General features: G+C 41.4%; 1 protein-coding gene across 1 annotated transcript; it reads left to right on the top strand.

Moving 5' to 3' along the window:
- Positions 1-17055: 17055 nt before the first annotated feature.
- On the top strand, positions 17056-23414 carry six7 (SIX homeobox 7). Its single transcript, XM_048235821.1, has 3 exons — positions 17056-17743; positions 20556-20719; positions 21149-23414. The coding sequence occupies exons 1-3, from the start codon at positions 17336-17338 to the stop codon at positions 21342-21344; spliced, it is 768 nt and encodes a 255-aa protein (XP_048091778.1). The 5' UTR covers positions 17056-17335; the 3' UTR covers positions 21345-23414.
- The last annotated feature ends 209 nt before the right edge of the window (positions 23415-23623 follow it).

Here is a 23623-nt window from a genome sequence, read left to right as displayed (position 1 = left end):
TATTCCAGACTTTTCTAAAATAAGAAATGTTCACAGGCAATGTGTTGCTTTTGAGTGTTTAAATTTGGAATACACTCATGAATTATTCAATTAAGAGATTAAAACACTTTAGTGGATAGCTTACCTTCTCCCATACACGGTTTTAAGTATCTGATCATCCCGCCATCCACGTGGTGTAAAAGAAAAACATGATTTGTCAGGCCAGGCCACCTTCTTACATTGCTCTGTGGTCCTGATGCTCATGTGCAATTTCGGTAGTGGACAGGAGTCAGCATGGACGCTCTGACTGGTCTGTGGATACGCAGCCCCATACACAACAAACTGTGATGCACTGTGTGTTGTGACACCTTTCTATCAGGACCAGAATGACCTTTTTTCAACAACTTGAACTACATTCTGTTGGATCGGATCACACAGGCCAGCCTTCACTCCCCACACGCATCAGTGAGCCTTGGGGGACCATGACCCTGTCACTGGTTCACCACTTTTTCTTCCTTGGACCACTTTTGATAGGTACTGACCACTGCAGACCAGGAACACCCCAGCTACAGTTTTGGAGATGCTCTGACCCCACTCTCTAGCCATCACATTATGGTCCATGTCAAAGTCGTTTTTCCTGCTTCTAACACATCAACTTTGAGGACAAAATGTTCACTTGCTGCCTAATATATCCCACCCACTGACAGGTGCCATGCTATTGAGATTAATAGAAAACAGCCACATTCTTACCTTTTATTTGAGACCAGGATTATGCTTCTACACAAAGGGGTTCATGTGCAGTAAGCATTTGATTGTTATGCATTTTGGATAACCAAAAGTGCTATGGGGAGTTTCCATAGGCATTTTACAAAACACATGAGCATACCTTGTCAAATAATGGTCTAAAGCACTCATATTTTCATTCTATATTGATATACTTTTGCACACACCTTCACAAGACCTGGTGCTAGGGCTCAGTTGTGTTTCTAAGTGATATCAAGTGACCTAGAGGGCTGAAATGTGGTCAGTTTGCTTGTAATCCGGCAGAAAGAAAAAAATATATTCTAGCCTCTGTAACTCTTTGTCAGTACATCACACAGTTATTTTGACTGTTTCCTACGAAAGCTTTGCATCCTTTCCTGTAGCTAGTTATTGTTTGTAAAATGATTTTGTTGTTTTTCTATTTAAAGGTATGCATTTATTTCAGCCTATCTGTTTGTTAGTTGATATTTGGCCTTGATTTGGTAATAAAGTGGTTACTGACACTGTTTTGATATCTGTTTTCCTTGTCTGGTTACATGACCGGGTATAAACTCTTACATTTTAGATGTTTAATTGTCTGAAGCATGTGTATGGAGAGTTTTAATTGCATGAGAGGGAGGGGGCGAGCTAGCTAGCTCTCTGTTTTGTTTGAACATCAACAGAAGTGACGTATCCTCGCTATCGCTGATACAACCTTTAATAGTGTGATTCATCAAAATACATGATGTACTGAAGTCAGCCAGCAGAGGGCAGTAGATCCTGCTAACAGTGCAGCAGAAATCATGATGGGCCCTTGGGTACGGGCGCGCAACTGGCAGGTACAGCAACAGCAGCAGTCACCACGGCCATCACCAGTACATGTGCCACACCTACCTGTGGATTTACAGCGCACAACACACTTTAGTCTATTTGTACACTATCTCATTAGTCTTTACAAAAACAAATATAACAGTTTATTTTAGTGCAGAATCACCTTCGAAAGCATGTCTAGGCCTATGTACAACATGCAGTCTGCATTCATAAAGTAGGTGCTTGATTTTATACACGGCACGGGACCTGATGAAACCCATAGCTAAACGTTACTAATAGCCAACTGCAGCCCCATAGGTCTATGTAGTACTCACAGCACGAGAATGTTAAACAATTGTTTTTTCCTGCCTGATGTTCTCGAGTTGAAGAATTCAATCTTATTTATATCCAATACACTTTGTCATTGCTTATCATAAAAACTAGCAAAAAGCTTTGAAAAATGCCTGCTGCATGAATCATGAAAGAAGTTATACATACTAGACAGTTATCTTCCCTAAGCAGACCTCTTTAAAATGAAAAAGAAAAATCACTATAAGCCTGTATAGGCAGCAACTATCCTGTTCTATAACAAAAATAAGAATCTATGTTGTATGGGGATTTGTCTGCAGGTCATTGTTTTATGATTGAGGGGGTCCATCTCAGATAGGCCAGGGATGGATAATAATATGGGTCTTCAGGATCCACCAATTCACAGAAATGCCACCTTGTTTTTATGGCCCTTTAGCCAGGGCTTCTAATGCTATCTTAGTTTACTTGCTTTTTGGATTCCTCCCCACAGTTCATATTGCCAGGATTCAAAGGGGCCCTGGATTTATGATCTACATAACTTACATCATTTTACATCTTGTGTTTCCCGTTCAGTCAATCTACTTTGTGCCAGTGTTTCTCGTCCCAATAGACTTTAGGCTCTTTTATCCAAGTGTCTGTGCAGGAAGGGACAGACTGTGTTCAATTTTCCTCCTCTAGATCTAATCACCGTAAACATAAATTCTGTCCTTGATTAAATATGAATATCTTTCCTGGCCTAAACTCTTTGGCAATAAATGTAATTAATTACCATCATGGCAAAACAAATCTGTGGTGTGATGGGATGTTTCTTTAATGCATTGTAATATGGAAAAGAGCATAGCTTTTTTGAAGCAGTTTTCGAAGCAGTTTTGGTTAAAATGTGATTTGTGGCACTCACTTTACTGGCTAGAGTTATTGCAGACATGTTTGAAAAATCTCTCTCTCTCTCACACTCTGTGTGTGTGTATGTGTGTGTATGTGTGTGTGTGTCTCTGTGTGTGCGTGTTTCTAAAAGGCACATATTGTCCTCCGTGGCATCACACCTTCGGTGCGTGTGCCCTTTCACACAAACACACACACACACACACACACACAGAGTGGCAACAAACAAACTGATACCTGCTTTCAGTCTGATTATCAAACAAATGGCCCCTGACACCTGAGCCTCAGATCCTATTAGGGTTCCCCGGCGGGCTTGGGATGGGGTGCGAGGCTCAGCCAGGCTCTGCGGGAGAGGGGTATTACACCACCCCAGATGGAGCCCCGAGGGGTGCGGGTGTCGCCATGCTGATTACATCCCATAATCAGTGTCACACGGGCACACGGATCCGACCAGACAGTGATCGGCCACCACCACTGGCCTTCAAAAAAAATAATAGGTTTGCAGTAATCTTATTGTAAAGCCCAGGACTCGTTATCTAACGATTTAATGTTATCTAACGATAATGAATCCTCGGTGTATAGATGATAATTAACTTAAGATAGTTAAAATAATACAGCAGTATATGGGACTTTTCTGTTCCGCAAATGTGTCTGTTAACTTACTTGTGCCTCTAAAGACAATTTAATTGTCTTTATTGTTAATTAAGAGTATTGGGTTGTTTAATTAAGGTGTTATGTTGAGACTTTGGCTCAAAGGGTTTCAGATGCTTGCTGGACATTAAAGCTTCTGCTGAACATTGAGTTTGACCTGTCAGTGAGACCAGTACTGTGAATGACTGAATGGCTCCAGAAATATAATATTCCAGATCAACACTCATATCATATAAGATTGCAGAGTGTTGATATGAAAAGTTAAACTCCCCTTGGCTGAAACAAGTGTGCAAAAGTGTGCTTTTTATGCTACCACAATAGCAATAAACAGTACTGTAGTCTGTTACAACTCCTTCATACCCTAGGCACAAGCTGGGCAATAACAGATAAGACAAGTCTCGAAATATAAAATTATATTTAAAAAACGTCAGTCGACATGATATACTGGTCTCTCTCCCTGTCTTGTACAAACTCATGGCCCAACCTGGCTGCCCCTCCTCTACTGCCTGTGATGCTCCACTGTGGTGCCACACTTGCGTCGCCGTGATGCTAGTTGGCTCTGGGTCGCGGCAGCTGACGGATCAGGTTGATGACATTTCGCAGGCGAGGAGAGCCCAGGGATTGGGCCGACTGTGCAACACGTGTCCCCACCGCCACCTGCCGCCCTGACTGCCATTACCGCATTAAAGGGCAAAGGTCATTTGGGAATGTGACTCTCAATATGTGAGATGACTTGATGCATTGTTTTATTGCTAAATTAAATATGTTTTTATGTTATTGTGTTGTTAAAATATTTTTGCGTGGGTGATTCACTATTTCTTGGAATATTCTTTATGTTTGGCACTGAATGTAGATTTTCTCACTGATTGCACACAAATAGTGTGTTATTTTCATTCAGTTTTAGTAATTGCACTCATGCAGATATGTCGACTGCAGGGACAGAATTGTGTGTCGACAAATCTGAGACCCTTCTCAGCTTGTGTTTGTCTCCTGAAAATTATAGAGAAATCCAACAATACCTTTTCAGAAACATAGAATACAAGCTGAAAAGGGTCCTCACAGATATGACAACACACAATTCTGTCCCTGCAGTCAGCATTACTGCCTGCGTGCAATTACCAAAAATGAATGAAAATACATGTTTTTAAACGCTTTCTACTTTCTTCAACATATGAATATCACAGTCTTTGAATCCTTGAGTCCATAGAGTAAAGCTCCTTTCAATATAATGACAGATCCCCTCACTTATCAGAGTGATCTTTTCTGATATATTGCAATATTCCATGCAACATATCTTTCCATCTAAAAATGAACAGGTTTGAATAGCCCAGGATGAAGCTGACAGCAGCACACAAACACACAAGCACGCATGCTCAAACAAACCTCCATTTTTCTATCCTCCCTCCTACCTAGACTCACCTTTGCTCCTGATGGCTGGCCCTCCCAGTTTCTCTCGCCTCCACCCCTCCTCCTCATGATAGGGGTAGCAGAAGGCAGCAGTATTGGGGTGGGGGGTAACAGATAGTGGTGTATGGGGTGGAGGGAGGTTGGGGGGGGTATTGAGGCGATGGTCAGTGGGGTGGCGGTGTGTGTGTGTGGGGGGGGGTGTGGATGAGGAGGGCCTTAAGCAGGTTTGGTGAGGTAAAGTGGGGTTTATCTCGGCGGCTTTGGGGCCTGACTGCCGGCTTATTTGGGTCAGGCGGCTTTACGACACAAGCAATTAGCCACTGGGTGCTAGCAGGAGGCTGGGGCTGGCTCGAGGAGATTAGCTGTCTTTCTGTGCCCTGGGCGGGTGAGCTAACCAGCTGGGTAACCCCCCACACACACACACACACACACACACACCTCGCACCCTCAACCTATCTCCACACGCACACACCCTCCCACCCACAAATCGACCCCTGAAATGGAAGGGTCTTGACCCAATTTTGATGGGTCAAAGCACCGGCTAGTGTTAGTGACCGTTAAGGATTCGGTGCTGTAAGGTCAAAACAAAAAGGGGCCTAGTGCATGTAGTGCATTAGGAGTAGGGTGAGTGGTTGTTTTTGTTCATTTCAAGAGAGCTTTGGACTTCATGAATAGTGCAACAGGTTGTTTGAGCCATGTACTCTACTGAAATGCATGAGCTGTTTGTTAATCAAGTAGGTTTGACATAATGAGAAGAACAAATTGTAAAAGACATTGTGTTCATGGGTGCATTGTCAACACTTATTTGTTTGACTTCATTCAATCCACACGTCTTGTCGTAAATTTCTGTTTCCAGGATGGTGAATTGTAATACTTGAGATGAAGAACAACATCCATATTGAAATGAACATAACATTAGGAAACCTTCTGGCTAGAATCTTCCCCCTGTGATGATCTGGCCATCAAGCCGTATTTCAGTTCCTTGAAATGTTTAATATGGAAGATTACAGTATAATTTGTATTGCCGACTTGAAATTTTTAATATGGAAGATTACAGTATAATTTGTATTGCCGACTTGCATGGTAACATACATACGACTTTCATAGTCAAATACACATGGGAGCTTGATAAACTGTGAGCTGACAAATACATGAGTATATAAATAAACAGACCAATAATACAATACAAGCCATAAAAAAGTGAAGGAGCTGCAATTCAGTTAGGAATGAATGGAGATATAAACAGGAAATAGCATAAATAGACATCATTAGACTAACAGCAGTGCTTATAAGTAAACAAAGGATTTGTTTAAAAACATGATGGAGAATGGAATGAAAGATTTTTTATAATTCATAGTTCATTACATCTTGTTCTATTGAACATAATCATGACATCTTGACATGGAGATCCGCAGGTTTCTATTTCTGTTGACCATTACTACAAGAACTGTAACATGGCTATTCAAACAAACTTGGTGTGACTCATTTTATTCTTCATACAGCATATTGCCTGGGATCTGATTCTGCATCCTTCTGATGAAGAATCAAGAGTCCCTAAAAAGCACTCTGATTACTCCTCCACATGACCATGATTTTCACCAATGTGGCCATGATGTTTTTGACAGAGTGTACTGATGTAATGTATGCAATACTGCAGTGTCTTATCTGATAGACTGAGAACGTATACAAACAGTACAGTAAATTTATGATTCAAACATACATGTAGTTGTAGATGAAATATACAGATGAAATATATTCCAATTGAAATTGTAATTTTAAATTAGAAGCGTAACCGTGTTTCTTTTTACTCAGACTTGACACTATGTGTGTGATTCAGACTCAGAGTGCTGCATAGCGTGAGACGACAAACACACATCCGTCTCATTTAACCAAGCTGAAGCTTAACCCTCCTCTCTGGCAGCTTACAGAGCAGGTAACCCGTCTGCTGGGGAGATAGCAGGCTCACACATACACACACACATACTCGCTTGCTCCGGCCAGAGAGCCTGATTTAAATGCATCCTCTTACCGCATCTATCCCACTGGCCCGGGTAGGTCTAATGAGACCTGACACCAATACTTACTGACTTGACTTACTTACAAACACACACACACACACACACACACATTTACACATACACATACCGACACACACACACACACACACACCATTTACACACACATATGAAGACACACACACACACACACACACACACACACACACACACACACACACACACACACACATAGACAATAATGCAATTAAGTGCATCAAATTCACATTGCTTGAAATATTCACACAAACACGTTCAAAATGCACACGCACACACACACACACACAGATTGAGAGAAGCACATGGCACAGGATAAAGGAACAATGGAGGGTTTAAACTTTCAAATTTTCATCACATTTACTCGTACTTGCATTCTTGTGTAGCAGCTAAAGGATTTGTTTGCACACATTGTGACCATATCCATACCGACACACTTTTGGTGATAAAAACTTGTGAGATGACTTAATCTGATCTGGACCCATAAGCTGGTGGTACCAACAAACAGACTTACCATCACATTCACACATACACACACACACACACACACACACACACACACACACACACACACACACACACACACACACACACACACACACACACACACACACTCACACACACACGCCACACACACACACACACACACACACACACATACACACACACACACACACACACACACAATCGTGTGACTGTAATCTGTTCTGAGCTTTTGCGATCAATAAAACTAATGCCGCATTAGAGCAGTCATATCCACGGCAGAGAGATGTAGCGAGATATCATGACTGTTGGTCTTACTGGAGAGAGCTCTGTCAGAGGCAGAGTGGAGCAAAGCTTGGAGACGTGGAGACAATTTTACTGGTACTTAAGAGAAAGACAAAGATATTTACTGGTACTTAAGAGAAAGACAAAGATATTTGTCATTGTTTCTGCACACTTTCTGAACAGAATTTTGGTCAAATCACTGAACTAGTTCCGAAAACATTTATTTATTTCACACACAGACTCACACACACACACACACACACACACACACACACACACACACACACACACACACACACACACACACACACACACATGAAGGTGCAGGTCTCCATGCCGTAATATTTAACCGGACCCTTGTTTTTCAATGAACAAACATAACAAGCAGCTTTGGAGAATTCCCGAAAAAGTGTAAATTACGATATGATCTTCAGGGAAACACATCACATTTGAGCTGATAACAGCCTAGGATATTATCTTTGCTTTTACTGGCAGTGCAGCTATACTGTCCTCTGTCTGTACCGTAATACCTAATCTGCTTGAACAAGCCTGGATTGCAACATGTCCAAAAACAAGGGGGGGAAAACAGATTAAACTGAGCATTCAATCAGTCAGTGTGCCATCCATGAAATTCAATTTATGCATTAGTTTGATTTATCCATATTTTGTCATAACATAACTAGATAATATATCAATTAAATTAAATAATAATATAATTATTTATATGTCATTTTTTATTCTTGCAGACAACTGACAGCTCATTATGTTTATGATTGATGAGCTACAATTAGTGTCCCCCTTGTTGTGCGTACCCAATATTCTTGAGGTTTTTGTTTTGATATGATCTGAATTACAGAACCATCAGCGGGACATTGCCCTAATTTTTATTTTGTCCTCTGTCTAATTTTAAGGACAAAGGACAGTATCGTTGCCAAGGTGACAAGCAGCGTTACACCCTGCTGTGTCATCGCACCTGGCTCTCAGGTGGGCAGACTTAAAAGCACTGCATAAAGTTCCCCAGGGGAAATTCAAGGGAAATTTACATTTACTGTACATTTATTATTTTTTTAATAAATAAAATTAATTTTATTGAGTGGCACCAACAAAACTATAGAGAATCCTAATCTATCTTCTACAGGGCGGCAGTGAAAGGGTTCGGTGGCAGTGTACGGGGTTGTATTGGAAATAATGCAATCTAATCAAATGTTGAAAGCGGAGTGCACCGCACTGTGTGTGAGTGTGTGTGTGTGTGTGTGTGTGTGTGTGTGTGGCGGGGGGCTTAGCCATCCATCATGAATTAGGGGGGTGGACTCGGTTGTGGCAGTTAGGGCACGTGGGGGCTGAGGTGAGCTGAGCAGCAGAGAGGAGTGGAATCTAAGTCCAAGAAGCAGAACTTAATGAGCATTAAAGTATTAGGTGAGAATAAGACCCTGCTCTAAGCACTCAAGCATTCCTAAACAACTCCAATAGCACCTGTTATATCATTGTTCTTGGCCTGTAACACAGCCTGAGAATTTTTTGTTTTTTTGATAAGCTATAGGACATACAGCCTCCAGCTGGCTATCACCCCCCATTTTAGAGATCAGGCGGATAGAATAGAACAGACCACATGCCAGCATAGGGACTTAACCCTGAAAGCACACTCAATGCTGTACACACACACAATGTTGTACACAGACTCGCATAATTGCCAGAGTTGTAGTTATAGCATGTAAGATAGGAGTGGAACTGTCTATGCTGCAGATGAAATACTTTTGGCGATTAATTTCTTGTTTAAAAAAAAAAAAAATGGATAAAATAATTTGCCAGATGACTATATGGAAAGCCAATTCTATACTGGTATGAAATGCATTGATTAGATAAGGTGGAAAGATGACTATGTGGAAATGCAATTCTACACTGGTATGAAATGCATTGGTTCGATAAGGTGGACTTTGTACTATACAGAATGGCCACTGGATATGTGTGTACCTGTTTGAAATGAATTAACAAGGTCTATCTACCTGACTTTTGAGAAAACTGTGTTTGGAAAGAATAAATCAATCACAATTCCATAAAATGTATCTTTATAATTTCATTTGATATAATGCAATATGCAATATAAATCATGTTATTTTACATTATTTGGCTATAAAAAACAGGTTTATGGATATGTCAAACAGACCATCAAATTTTCAGGTGACGATGTGTCAAATATTTTTGTGACTTGCTACATAGGCCTACTCAATAGGTTACATTATAGACACTGCCAGTCCACACACTGTTTCATCTAGTGGCAATATCTTATTTAGCGTTCTTTGTATTGTACTCTAACATTTCTGTAGTGTACAGCCTTCTAACCTTGTTTCTTTTTTATTCAGTATGTAAAATGTACATTGCTGTTGTCTGTTTAGTTTTGGATGAAAGTGTTTACTCATGGCCAAATACTACTCAGGTGCCTCTAATATGTCCAATGTTATGACTAATAAAATCTACAGTACATGATGTGTATGTGGAAAATGTAAATATGAGTATTTCTATATAATTTTCTTCTCATTTCTATATCGTTTCTACATCATTAGATCTTAAGAGACACTTTAGGAGAAATGATGATTTTAGAATCCAAGTCATTCTTCTTGAACTTGTCTTTACACTGTCGGTTAGGGGATTTTTGCTCTTTTTTGCTTTTGCAGTCTTCAGTCATGGCAAATATTTTTTTTTATCACATCTCTCTTTGACGTTGTATGATGCATCCCTCTCATGCCTACGCATCCTGGGTCCTAAACTTGTGACCTCCTGGCTTTTGGATCTACTAGCGAACTTCTATAAATGCCGCTGGCCTTACATCATATGTGTCAGAGTTCACTGCTTGAGCGTTGCTCCAGCTCGGCGCCTCACATACTTACAAACAGGCACACTCCTCTCACTATCGAAGGGTCTATTATTAGCCAGTGCTAAACCTGAGTGGGGGCATGGCTAGCAGTCACTCTGTGTGTGTGTGTGTGTGTATGTGTGTTTGCGTGCGAGACAGTGTGTGTGTCACTGTGTGACAGTGTCTGGGATCAGTAGGCGACTAGAACATTTTCTTCCCTCTCTTCATGTAATTGAGGCTTACAGCCTCTTGTTGTAGTACTTCTACAGGTTGGGGCTATATATGGCGAAGGATCTGTGGGAGATGAGGAAACGGTTAATTAATGACAGTCATGAGCCAAACATTTGGCTATTAGTAGAACTAATTAGTCTCACTCGATTCCCAGAAATTAGCATGTGTTTGTTATCGAAGAAGATCATCAACGGGTTAATATGGATTAAGGATGAGATCTTTACCAGTAAGGGGACTGAAACAGAACCATGAACCTTACTAACATACACATACTCAAAATAGAACCATAAAAACAGTTTCCAGATGCACATTATTTGGTCCCATAGATTTTATTGAACATATTTCAGAGACACCTGAGTAGTACTTGACCATCAGTAAATACTTTCATCTAAAACTAAACAGACAGCAATATGTAATGAACGCATAAATACATAATGAATGAATAACAAATGAACAAGTGTCATTTCACAACTGACAACACAATTATGATTTTTTTCATCTCACAATTGGCCACAACATGTTTTGTTTTGCTACTGTTGCTTAACTTACCCGGATGGCTTGTGTTACAGACTTAAATAGGATTTAGCTAAAACACTTGAAATATCAAAAGAGATTTAGCAAGTCAATAGTGGCTTTGGCAGCTAAGGTATCTAGTGGTATTCATGCTATTCACAGACAAGTAAGTCCATGTGAAATATACAGGAGGGGGGTTTTCCGTCTCAATCATTACTGTCTGCGCCTTAGCAAAGCACTTTCCAAGGTAACAACCAAGGGGCTACATTTCTTTCTTTCTTCCTATTAACCCTCTGGGGGTACCAAGGGCCGACATTTTAGTATTTTTCTAATCTGAAAACAGAGAGTCCAAAGTGCAACATTATGTCTGTGTATAGCACAAACTCAGCAACAATAACAACAAATTAATATGAGAATGCCAATATAATAATTGTTTTTAGATTTTTTGGTAAATCAACAGTTTTCAAAACCTATTTTCAGAGGTGCTGAGACACTGTAAAAAAGACAGTTATTGTTTGTGACAAAGTGTTTTGAACTCATAGACACGAGTATTAGCTATAGAAGTAGCCCATTTAAAGCAATTATGCATTGGAATGAGATTCCTCTGGACTGCAGCTTTTATGTAGAAATAGTGTTTCACATATTTACAGCATCTGATCATTTAAACCAAACTTAATCTCTCCATTTTTATAAAAGACATTGCACTTCGGATAGGGCACTGTGTTTTATTTTGCCATTTGAGATTAAGTACAAATTCATCTGTAAAAGAAATGACCTGTTTTAGGGCCACCTTGCAGGTAATAATGCAGATATCAGCGGCGCAAAACATCCTGAAGTGAGTTGGATTATGCTCCAGTCAGTTTGATGTTTGTTGACGCCATCAGATACCCCAATGCACAAACACCCTGAGGAGCGTTAAAGAGCGACACTTCCCCTTCCTCGGCCGTCGGCCCTGATCCCTCATCCCTGCTGGGGAGGTGAGGAGAGGCGACTCCCACGGGCTCTGACAATATTTGTTTCTCTGATGGCTCCCCCGTCTGGCGCTCGCTACACCCTCCTCTCAGGGTGGGCTTGGGTGGAATGGAGAGAGGGAGAGAGAGAGAAGGAGAGAGAGAGGGAAAGAGAGAGAGAGAGAGAGAGAGAGAGAGAGAGAATTCTGTCAGTGATGTGTATGTTTGTGTGGAGAGATGTCTATGTCTCTGTGTGTGTATGTATGTGTATGTGTATATGTGTGTGTGTGTGTGTGTGTGTGTGTGTGTGTGTGTGTGTGTGTGTGTGTGTGTGTTTGATAGAGAGATATGATGTTATGTGGATATAAGTGTGTGTGTGTGTGTTTGATAGAGAGATATGATGTTATGTGGATATAAGTGTGTGTGTGTGTAAGTGTATGAGTGTATTTGTGTGCATGAGTGACTTTGTGTGTGTGTGTGTGTGTGTGTGTGTGTGTGTGTGTGTGTGTGTGTGTGTGTGTGTGTGTGTGTGTGTGTGTGTGTGTCTGTGTCTCTGTGTACCCAAGTTGTATACCTATACCAATACCTATAAGTCTGTCTGTGATTGACTTAATGTATATGTGTGTTTTGAAGGGATGGGGTGGTTTGGGGGTGGGGGTGCTTTTGTCATTCCCTCCCCATCAGAAGGGGATAGGGGCAAAGGGGAAGTATAGCAGTCGTTTATTTGGTGAAGATCATCAGCACGCAACCCCTTAGGCCAATCAGGGTGGTGGTGGGGGGGGGGCGGCTTTAGGACAGGTCAGAGGCTATTGAGAGGATACTGGTCATTGACTTGCAAACGAGTTGGTAATTAGCCTCAACTCATTTGCAGTGGGGGGAATTAGTGTGTGTGTGTGTGTGTGTGTGTGCCCCCCATTAAGCACGGTTTGTGTGTTCCTGACCGTCTTGTCTTTAGGAATCGGGCAGGCTGATAAGGAGATAATACTAATTAGTTCTCCACCCACATTGCTTGTTAATTATGTTTGTGTGGGTTTACTGGCACTGATGGTAATGCCACCCCTCCCCACACTGACACCGACACACACACACACACACACACACACACACACACACACACACACACACATACACCAAAAAATCAACAGCTCTTTTTCTTAAGCTGAGAGTCTCAGTTTAAGCCTAATTAATTATACCAAGTGGGGCTCCAACATGGTATACTTGGAAGATGTTACGTGTATTTGTATGTGTGTCAGTGTTTGTGTGTGTGTGTGTGTGTGTGTGTGTGTGTGTGTGTGTGTGTGTGTGTGAGGGGGTGCATTTGTGTGTGTTAGGGGCAAACATATGTAGAAGGAATATTGTTATTGTATATTGCCCAAATATTTGCTAGCTTAGTTGTTGTTAGTCACAAAGAGCACCTTACCTTACCTTATGCACAGAGGACCACAGGCTCAGTCCCTGCTTCAGTCATTGCAAGCGCACCTGATTGATTAATCACCCACTATGTGGATACTGTTTTTTAGAATTGATTTAGATTAAGTTTTATTTAGTATAATTTGTATTTTAGTATATTTAGTATATTCCCTCAACATCACTTTCTTTGTCTTGCGATATGGATATGGGCTAAATTAGTCTCTGGACAGATAGTCAGTCTTCTCTCAAAAGTGTGTAACCGCCTAATAATCTTGCACATACACCACTATACTCATGCACACTCACTATTATAGTCATTTTACATGTATGTATGAGAGGGTATAGTTGTGTATGTGAGAGAGTATAGTAGTGTATGTGAAGGAGTAAAGTAGTGAATGTGAGAGAGTAAAGAGTATAGTAGTGTATGTGAGAGAGTATAGTAGTATATGTGAGAGAATATAGTAGTGTATGTGAGAGACTATAGTAGTGTATGTGAGATAGTATAGTCATATATGTGAGAGACTATAGTAGTGTATGTGAGAGAGTATAGTAGTGAATGTGAGAGAGTATAGTGGTGAATGCGAGAGAGTATAGTGGTGTGTGTGAGAGAGTTTGCATGAAACGAAAGGGAGTTTGCATGAAACGGAAGGAGTTTGATTTCTCAGTTCCTGATTGGTTTGTTTGATTTCTCAATGTCACTTGGTTTGTCAAGGTAGCCAATTAAAATCAAGGAAGGGGCGGGACCTACACTGTCAACAATGTTCGTGTAGACCTAGTGGTCGAGGAAAAAATCAGCCAAGTCCTATGTGACTAAATATTAAACTACTACTGCAAACCGAATGCAAATTAGGCTACAAAGACATGAGGGGTGCCTATTCTATTGTAATAGCCTAGGCTACCAGCTCCTTTTGTCTGGTGAAGTCATATTCTCTCACATATACTACTAAACTCTCTCACATACCCTTCTATACTCTCTCACATTCACTACTATACTCCTTCACATACACTACTATACTCTCTCACATTCACTACTTTACTCCTTCACATACACTACTACATTCACTACTCTCCTTCACATACACTACTATGCTCTCTCATACCCTATACCCTCTCATACATACATGTAAAATGACTATAATAGTGAGTGTGCATGAGTATAGTGGTGTATGTGCAAGATTATGATAGTGTGTGTAAGACCAAGTATGAATTAAGGCCTAGACGGCCCCTCATAAGTGTGTATGTGTGTGTGCATGTGTGTATGTGTGAGAGTGAGGTGGTTGAGTCAGTGTGTGTGTGTGTGTGTGTGTGTGTGTTTGTGTGTATGTGTGTGAGAGTGAGGTGGTTGAGTCAGTGTGTGTGTGTGTGTGTGTGTGTGTGTGTGTGTGTGTGTGTTGTGTGTATGTGTGAGAGTGAGGTGGTTGAGTCAGTGTGTGTGTGTGTGTGTGTGTGTGTGTGTGTGTGTGTGTGTGTGTGTGTATGTGTGAGAGTGAGGTGGTTGAGTCAGTGTGTGTGTGTGTGTGTGTGTGTGTGTGTGTGTGTTGTGTCTGAGATTAATGTAGATTAATGTAGTGACACACTGAGCTCTTCTCCTTGTGTGTGTGTGTGTGTGTGTGTGTGTGTGTGTGTGTGTGTGTGTGTGTGTGTGTGTGTGTGTGTGTGTTGTGTCTGATACACTCTTCTCCTTACATGTGTGCTCTCTTCTCCTTTTTATTTACTTCATGTTTGTACACATCCCTTTTTCTGCAGCATGGACCCATTGGAGACACACATAATAGACACATTATCTGAGACCTGATCTGTTCAAATAGCATTACAATATTTAAGCCAATTTCCCAAATATTCCTTACAAAGAGAAACAAACTATTTGAACGAAAATGCAAAAAAATCTAAAAGCTCATGCTGACCTGACTACAGGCCTGTCACAATGGCAATATTGCATTTTCTATAGAACCATACAATACAATTAACATATATTGTCTAAGAATGCATGTTTGCCCATATTCTGCTTATTCCATATGTAATTAAACTCCAGTGTTAAATTATACCATAGAACAATTTCAACCCTGAAGTTCCTAGTAGGCCTACTGGATATTTTCTCAGAAACTCAACTGCATACAGACAAGCTTTATTCTTTACCTTCAATGAACTGCCCAAATTAATCAATAAGGATTTTCTGGAGACCACCATCTCCTTCCATAGGCTAATATGTGGTCTTTTGTACGAACAACCTTCCAGACAGATTATCAGAAATGGCTAAACCCATCACCTTATAATAAAGCGTGACCCTTTACCTGACTACAACCTCTTAAACAAAACAATCTCAGGCAAACCTTGTTAAATACAGCAAGATCATTTAGACAGGTTAATGAAAGAAGAATCTAATCTCCCTATGTGATCTGAAATTATCATTCCATTTTTAGTTGTAGGCCTAATTTACTTTACACAGACAAAGACTAACCCCAGTTGTAAGCTACCAGACATCTCTTGTCAAACTGTAATAAAGTCAAACATTTTCAATTATTTCACTCTAAAGCCTTATTAATGTGTGGGGATTGATTGGAGAAAAAAAAACTGTTTGTTGTGCCAAATGTGTCAAACAGATGTCTGAGGTTAGCCGGATTAATAAGCAAATTGTTTCCTCAAGGGACCGGTTAATACTAGTCAGGATTCGCAGGGACTGAACCAGATCACTCATAATGTCTTGACCCCTGAGAGAGAGGTGGGCAGCTGACAATCCACCAGCTCTATAGCCTAGCGTGTTGCCCCGGGGTTATGTATTCCAAAGGTTGGGCTATAAGGTGTTACACTGTCCATTTTAATTACTACGGCATTAACTTGTCAGCCTTGTTGGTGCACAACATGTGTCTTGAAGTGTGTTCTTGGTCAAAGGGATGCTTGCATGTGCTACTGATTGTCATGACCTAAGAGCTTGGCAGAGAGCAATCCTCATTAAAACACACACAGGATCCTTGCTTCATTACCATGTAAATATATCTACAAGAGTTAGGCTACCTTAGTGCCAAAGTCAGAAATCTAACCTATGCAATTGGTGATTTAGATAACTAGTCAAAAGAAAATTACACATTTATGGTAGGCTTATTCCCAACACTTCAGGATAGCCATTTATCTCACTTAATGTAGGGCTATCCTCATAAGTAGTCCAGGGCCTACTAGGTATGTCTAGCCAAGCACTTGCCATCTTAAAATAACACTAACGAATTCAAATAACCTTTTCCCAATCAACAGGTCACCATGTAGGCCTAATCTACATTTAGATATTCAGTGGTGACACGCACTCATTTGCAATTACTGTCCTCCGTTTCCATCTTAATCAAACCAATTAAATCACGTTGTTGTTAGCGGTCTTGACAGTTAATGTATCCCTCGGCTTAGTCTAACAAGCTGATCAGGCAGTCACCTGCCCCCCTCTCTCCTTCCCTGCTGCGAAGTGGCTAATGACCGAGGCGTATAATCCTTCTCAAAACAACTATAAAGATGCTAATTGTATCTCCGTATAAATACGGGTTGACTCATGGTTCCTCTTTCTTACTAGAACTTGCTCAACACGCTTTAGAGTACCAAGTGAGATTAGCTTTACCGAGAGGAGCAGGGAAATGGAGCCTTTATAATTAAGGCTTCCTTCTTACGCATCGGTCTCGTCGTGAATGGATATGCGCTCAGGCAACTTTTACACCGATCTTTAGTCTGTCAAAAAAGAGCTCTCAAACAACTTTTGATCGCATAGGTGATTTTAGCCTAAGTGAAGGTGGACTGAACGAAACATGTTCCCATTACCAATGTTCACACCGGAGCAGGTGGCTCGCGTGTGCGAGAACCTGGAAGAGACGGGGGACATTGAGCGTCTGGGTCGCTTTCTCTGGTCTCTACCGGCTGCTGTACCGGGCTCGTCAGGCGAGGCCCTGAACCGACACGAATCGGTAATGCGCGCCAGGGCCCTTGTGGCGTTCCACACGGGGAACTTCGAGGCGCTCTACCAGATCCTACAGAGCCATCGCTTTACGCGCGAGTCGCACGCCAAGCTCCAGGACCTGTGGCTGGACGCACACTACCGCGAGGCGGAACGGCTGCGGGGGAGGCCGCTGGGGCCAGTGGAGAAGTATCGCATTCGCAAGAAGTTTCCCCTGCCACGCACTATCTGGGACGGCGAGCAGAAGACGCACTGTTTCAAGGTGAGTTTCCCTCGTGTCTACATCACTAGTATTTTCTAAACATATGATGAATTAAAAAATTCTGCAAACCTTTAGGCTAGAGAAAGTTAGTGACTGTTTAATTCAGTCATTTAATGCTGTGGTGAGATATTAACATCTGGCAGATCTTTAAAATGGACATTAATAATGAGTTCCAGAAAGTCTGAGCAAAACAAACATATGTGAATGATTTCTTAGCAGGTGGTAGCTGTAGAACAACATCTTCAAGCATTTTCTCATCAGGGATCAATAGACCAAAGGACATGCTCTCTTTATTCATAAACATAGCCTACTGTATGTTTGGGATAAAATACAGGTCAGAACTGCAGAACCTTTATTCCCATATGGCCTTCTCACCATATTCCAAATCCAATTGCTTATATAGACCATATGTGGATGTCTGAATTGTGAGGTTATAGAATCAGTGTTAGTTGCTGCCTAAATCCTAGTGACCAAGTCTTTAACATCTGACTCTTAAAGTAAGACAGTGAGCTTTAATAGGTCCTTATCCGACCTGAGCCTTGTCTGTCATACAGAGAGAATAATGCCATTACTTAGAACCTATATATACCACGGCTAATGAGAGCTGATGATTATATGAGATGTAAATACACCACCTATGAGTAAACAGGCAAGCTTTGTACTGTAGATACCCGGTGCAAGCATGTACTCAGAATGCTTTGGCATTATTGTAGGGTAAACAAATTCCTCTAAAGTATTCTTGAGACTACAGAAGCCCATGGCACATAACACAACGAATATCGAGTCTGTAGTATTGTTTGTGTGCAATTGTGTTGTCACAAATACTCCAAAAATTCCATAGTTGGTCAAGTCTGGTAACAATGGAGCAACATGACATAGATTAACAAAATATGTCATCATAAAATAAGTCCCCTGTTGGGACTTATTTTCCCAATAATGACCGGCGTTCTATACATTATCCCTTACATCGTTTCTGCTGGTAGGCCTACTACTGGTAACCTTTACATCTTTGTCCATGTCCTTGCCGGAGTCCTGCTGACCAGGTTAAGCTCCTTGACTGAACCAACACCTGTGCTTAGTATCTGTCTTCCAGCACCTGATAGTGGCCCCTCATAAGCATGGTTCTGTCATGATCAGCATATGGCATCCTTTTACGGTATAGTCACCACATGTATTAGTTGGACTAGTCAATTGGCCAATGTTCATTTATAATTAAAAAAAGTGTTTTGAAAAAGTATGCTGGCCTTGATATGACCACTGTAAACAGTTAAAACAGTTGCGCAGATTATTGGTGGTTGTCATATATATCAAAGTTTTACCTCAAAACATTTGTGAAAAACAGACCGATTAGATTCACTTTGGCTCATTCATGTGCATTTAAGTAATGTCATGGTGTCTGTGTCTTGAGCGTGGCAGGGATAGAATTAGCAGGCTTGTGTCCCACTTCGTAGAATTATGACCGTAGAGGAAGCAAGCCACACCCATACAGAGAAAACAAGATAATGCGTGTCAGTTGTCACCCTCGTCACAATCCCCTCTATAGAGGATTGTGTGATGGCAGCCTTCCCAATGTCATGGCTGGAGCAGGGGAACTCTGACTCCTGCTCGGTGGAAGGCGAGTGGATCTGGCAAGCCCTCTTGAACTGAACATTTGGCATCCTCTAGTGTCAGGGGCTGGTATTGCGGTGTGAGATTTTAGATTCGATTAGATTAGATTCCACTTTATTGTCATTGTGCAGAGTACAAGGACAAAGACAATGAAATGCAGTTTGCGTCAGAACCTGCTGGTTCGGGTGCAGAGAGACCTGTAACGCTTCCCCGGGAGTTGAGAGAACAGTCTGTGGTTGGGGTGAGAACAGTCTTTGATGATGCTGCGTGCCTTTCGCAAGCAACGCTTGCCATGGATGACCTCGATGGAGGGGAACGAGGAACCGGAGATGCGTTGGGCAGTTTTCACCACCCTCTGCAGTGCTTTCCAGTCGGAGAAGGGGAATCAGTCGGAGTTGGAATCAGATTGGAATCAGAGGCCCACTAAACGTGTCTTAATCACTGTTGTTCATCTAGCCTCCAACTGATCCTTAACCTCCTTTATCCCGAACCAGTCATTAGAAATGTTTCACTGGGCCCTCGTGGTCTATAAATACCAGTTAACGAGAAGGCTGATTATTTTCAGTGTGGCTCTAATGCCGTCCAATCCCTTTCTAGGTAGCCCTGATGAACATTAAATGGTTGCACAATCCTAGACAAATCACAGTTGCTGTATCATTTCCTGTCCCAGTGTCTGGGTAAAAGGATGAACTCATTAGGTGGCATGAGACAGGAGTGCCATTTTAACATGGGTATACGTGAGACACTGGGTTGGGTTGGGTTGGGTTGGAATATGTTGGGTTGGATTGGGTTAGTCGTGCACCTGAAGTACTTACAAACTCAGATAGGAGCTCAGTGTGGATTGGATCTTATCAGTATCTTATTCAGTCCTGTCCCCTGGTTCAGTCTAAGCTGTTATTTGGGTTATCTCTTACTTGTCTGTCTCATGGGCTTTGTTCCAATAGGGCACCAATACCCATGGAACATTTAGTCGCAGAAGTATAAATTGTAATATAATTTATTTTGTTCAACCTCCACATAATATTATTGCTATCTGTTTTTTTGTTGCCAATGAAACCTTTCAGTTGCAGATAAATCGCACATATGGCATGCAGAAGGAGGCTGTATGTTTAGTATGCCATCTGGTTTAATGGCACCTTGGCTTTCACACGGCATTAGTCAGTGAATTAATTAGATGTATGTTCGCCATGTGTATGTTGTGCAGGAGAGGACCAGGAGTCTGCTCCGGGAGTGGTACCTGCAGGACCCGTACCCCAACCCGTCCCGAAAGCGCCACCTGGCCCAGGCCACGGGCCTCACGCCCACCCAGGTGGGCAACTGGTTCAAGAACCGCCGGCAGAGGGACCGCGCTGCCTCCGCCAAAAACAGGTGGGTGCTCCCCAAAGCCATCTCAGCAGCCTCTGTTGCTGACATCCGAAAGACATTCCCCTCCGACCACACACACACACACACACACACACACACACACACACACACACACACTCTTCTGCTCCACGCTATTGTAATGTCTCGACCGAGTACCCCTTATCATACTTTAGCTCCACCAGCTTATTACAAACTCCAACCAATGCAAAGTCAGTTGGACACATTTTGACAGGACCTGCGTCTCGTTTCATGCAGTTTAAACATAATCAATAATATGACATATGACATATAATACATATTGCATATTGTAATACTAATATGTATATTTTATATATATTTATATTTTATACATATCGTTTCTGTATAATCTATAAAAAACAATCTAAAATATTTCTTTCTTCTCCTGTTTCTCTCTCTCTCTCCCCCCTCCAGACTGCAGCAGGATCCGAGCCTCCACCCTTCGGGCAGTTCTCCGGAATGTTCCTCGCAGGACCACCACCTGTCCTCCCCGCAGCGCGGCCACGGCAGCCCGCTGGCCAGCGACTGCAGCTCGGGCACCGGCCCCCGCGGCACCCGCGCCTTCACACCGGACATCTCCATCAGCAGCGACAGCGAGTTTGAGCCCTGAGACGACCCAGCACCAAACACACCCCACGGCCTCCTGTTTACAGGGCCCTTCCCAAAATCAAGCTTTTCAGGCAGTCTGGGCAGGCGAAGGAAGATGAAGGAACCCTGTCATTGGGTCCTTCAAAGACCCAAAGAGGAACCACAGGAGAGAGAAAGGTTCCAGAACCAAAAGAGAGACCCAACCCTCAAAGAGACTGGGGTCTGGTGGTCAGAGAATTTGTTATGAACTCTCATGGATTTCTTGGTTTCTGTTGAACTCACAAACATACTCCTACCAGCTCTCTGATATTGGGAGAAACTGAATATGATTCAGGGTGAGATGGATAATTACAGATGAAAATAACTTAAAACACAAAAGAACTAAATGCACTTATTGTAACTTGATAGGCTTGAGAACTCATCAAGGAAATCCAAAACACTCTGTCGCAATTTCAAGATGACATTTTAAAAAACAGCACTACTGTTTCAAAAACATCTGTTTTGTTGTGATCATGTTGTGTCCATGAATGTTGTTATGTATTATACATTTTGATTTCTACTCTCTTTTGTTTTTGTTAAAGGGAAACTCTAATATGAAACAAAAACACCAGACATCCTTTCAGTCTTAACAGTTTCGATTTTCACCAGCCTTTAATGGCCTGCACAACAAATCTGTTATCTTATATTCCTTATCCTTATTCCTCATCTTATATTCCTTATCTATCTATCTCTATGGACCCTTTCAAGAGAGTTCCATTATCAGCATCATAGTTGGCCCCACAAGACTTCCTTTTTAACATTCCATATGTTATCTTAATGCAGAGGAAGTAGATTGGGGCCCAAATAGAACGTTCAAGCATTGTTTTTGTTTTTATTGTTGAAAGGGTCTATATATTTCGACTCACTTTCTCACTCTTCCTATCATCACTGTATCCTTCATACTTGATTTAGGCAAAAGAGAAGTGCCAAACCAACCAGTCTGGTGAATGGATTTCTCATGTCTTTATTAGGACTTGGGCAGTGCTCTGACTTATGCAGTGCTTCCCCTGTTTGGTTGCAGCTCAGATTTAATCCGGCTGGGATAAAATAATAATGTAATAATGTCTAATAATTCCCATAATGTGACTGAATATTTGTTAAACCAGAGCTGCAACTGAACACTGCAGATGAGAGCATACTCTCTACAATTTGTCATAGACTGATTATTACAAAGACACCATGTCCCTCAGAAATATCTGAAGTGGTAAGAGACTATGCGCCTTCACATGAATTAGGACATCTTTTTTTTTTTAGAACATCATTTTTTTTTTTTTAATCTGAAACTATTAATGCTGGCATTGTCTGGTGGGGTATTTGGTCTAATCACATGTAGAGTTTAAACACAGAGCTAGCACTGTGTGTAGGGCTGACTAGATCCCAACGTTGTGTGTGTATATCTTCAGTTGGGCATTTATTCCACAATTTGTCATGTTGGCAGTGTGTCTCTGAGGTGCACACATTTGCATGTGCAGTATGTGTGTCTGGGGAATGTATCTCTAAACATACATATGGTATGTCTGTCTGTGGTCCACTGGGCTAATGTTCAGCACCCCTAACACTGCAGACAAGTCATAGACATGCTACCTCATACTCCGTACATTCTTAGGTAGAAATGTTATGCTGCTGCTACCTGATTACACAACACACCCAGATTCGGAGTCAATACTTTGACCTTCGACCTTCTCAGTCTAGATGAAGTCACTGGGTACTGCTACTTTGAGACAATTGAGACAAACAGAGAGAAAAAAAACGACGCACTAAGAGAGATAAAGATAGAGGGATAGAAAGAGTGGAAAAAGAGGTGAAAATTCTGTAAGAGCATAGAGATGCTCCTAAGGTCACACAGCTTGGTCTTAATTCCATTCACGTGCCTAAACTTTGTGGGCAGACTCAACTCACTCTCCTGCCTGCCTAACAAAATGAGTGACACACTGATCAAACCTCCTACATATGCCCATATACAATAATTTTTATGAGGGAGTTGTCTGAAAGAGGGAGTTTTTTATGTCCTATGTGTACATTTGAAATAAATGATATTATTTTTTATCTGAAAGTGTTGGGTCTGTGCCTGTCTGTGAATGTTGATGTTTTTTTCAAGGTTTTCAACACACAAACAAAACTTTAACAAAACAAACAAACAACAACAAAAGTAGTTGTTTGCTCAATAGCACACAGATAATTACATAAAATAACTGTAACAGGTAAACATTTAATTGTCAGGATAGAAAGTTTTCATAACTAGTCGTTTCAGACCTACTCACA

Source organism: Alosa alosa, chromosome 24 (genome assembly GCF_017589495.1).
Source record: "Alosa alosa isolate M-15738 ecotype Scorff River chromosome 24, AALO_Geno_1.1, whole genome shotgun sequence".
NCBI lineage: Eukaryota > Metazoa > Chordata > Actinopteri > Clupeiformes > Clupeidae > Alosa > Alosa alosa.
This window is presented reverse-complemented; position numbering and strand designations above follow the sequence as displayed.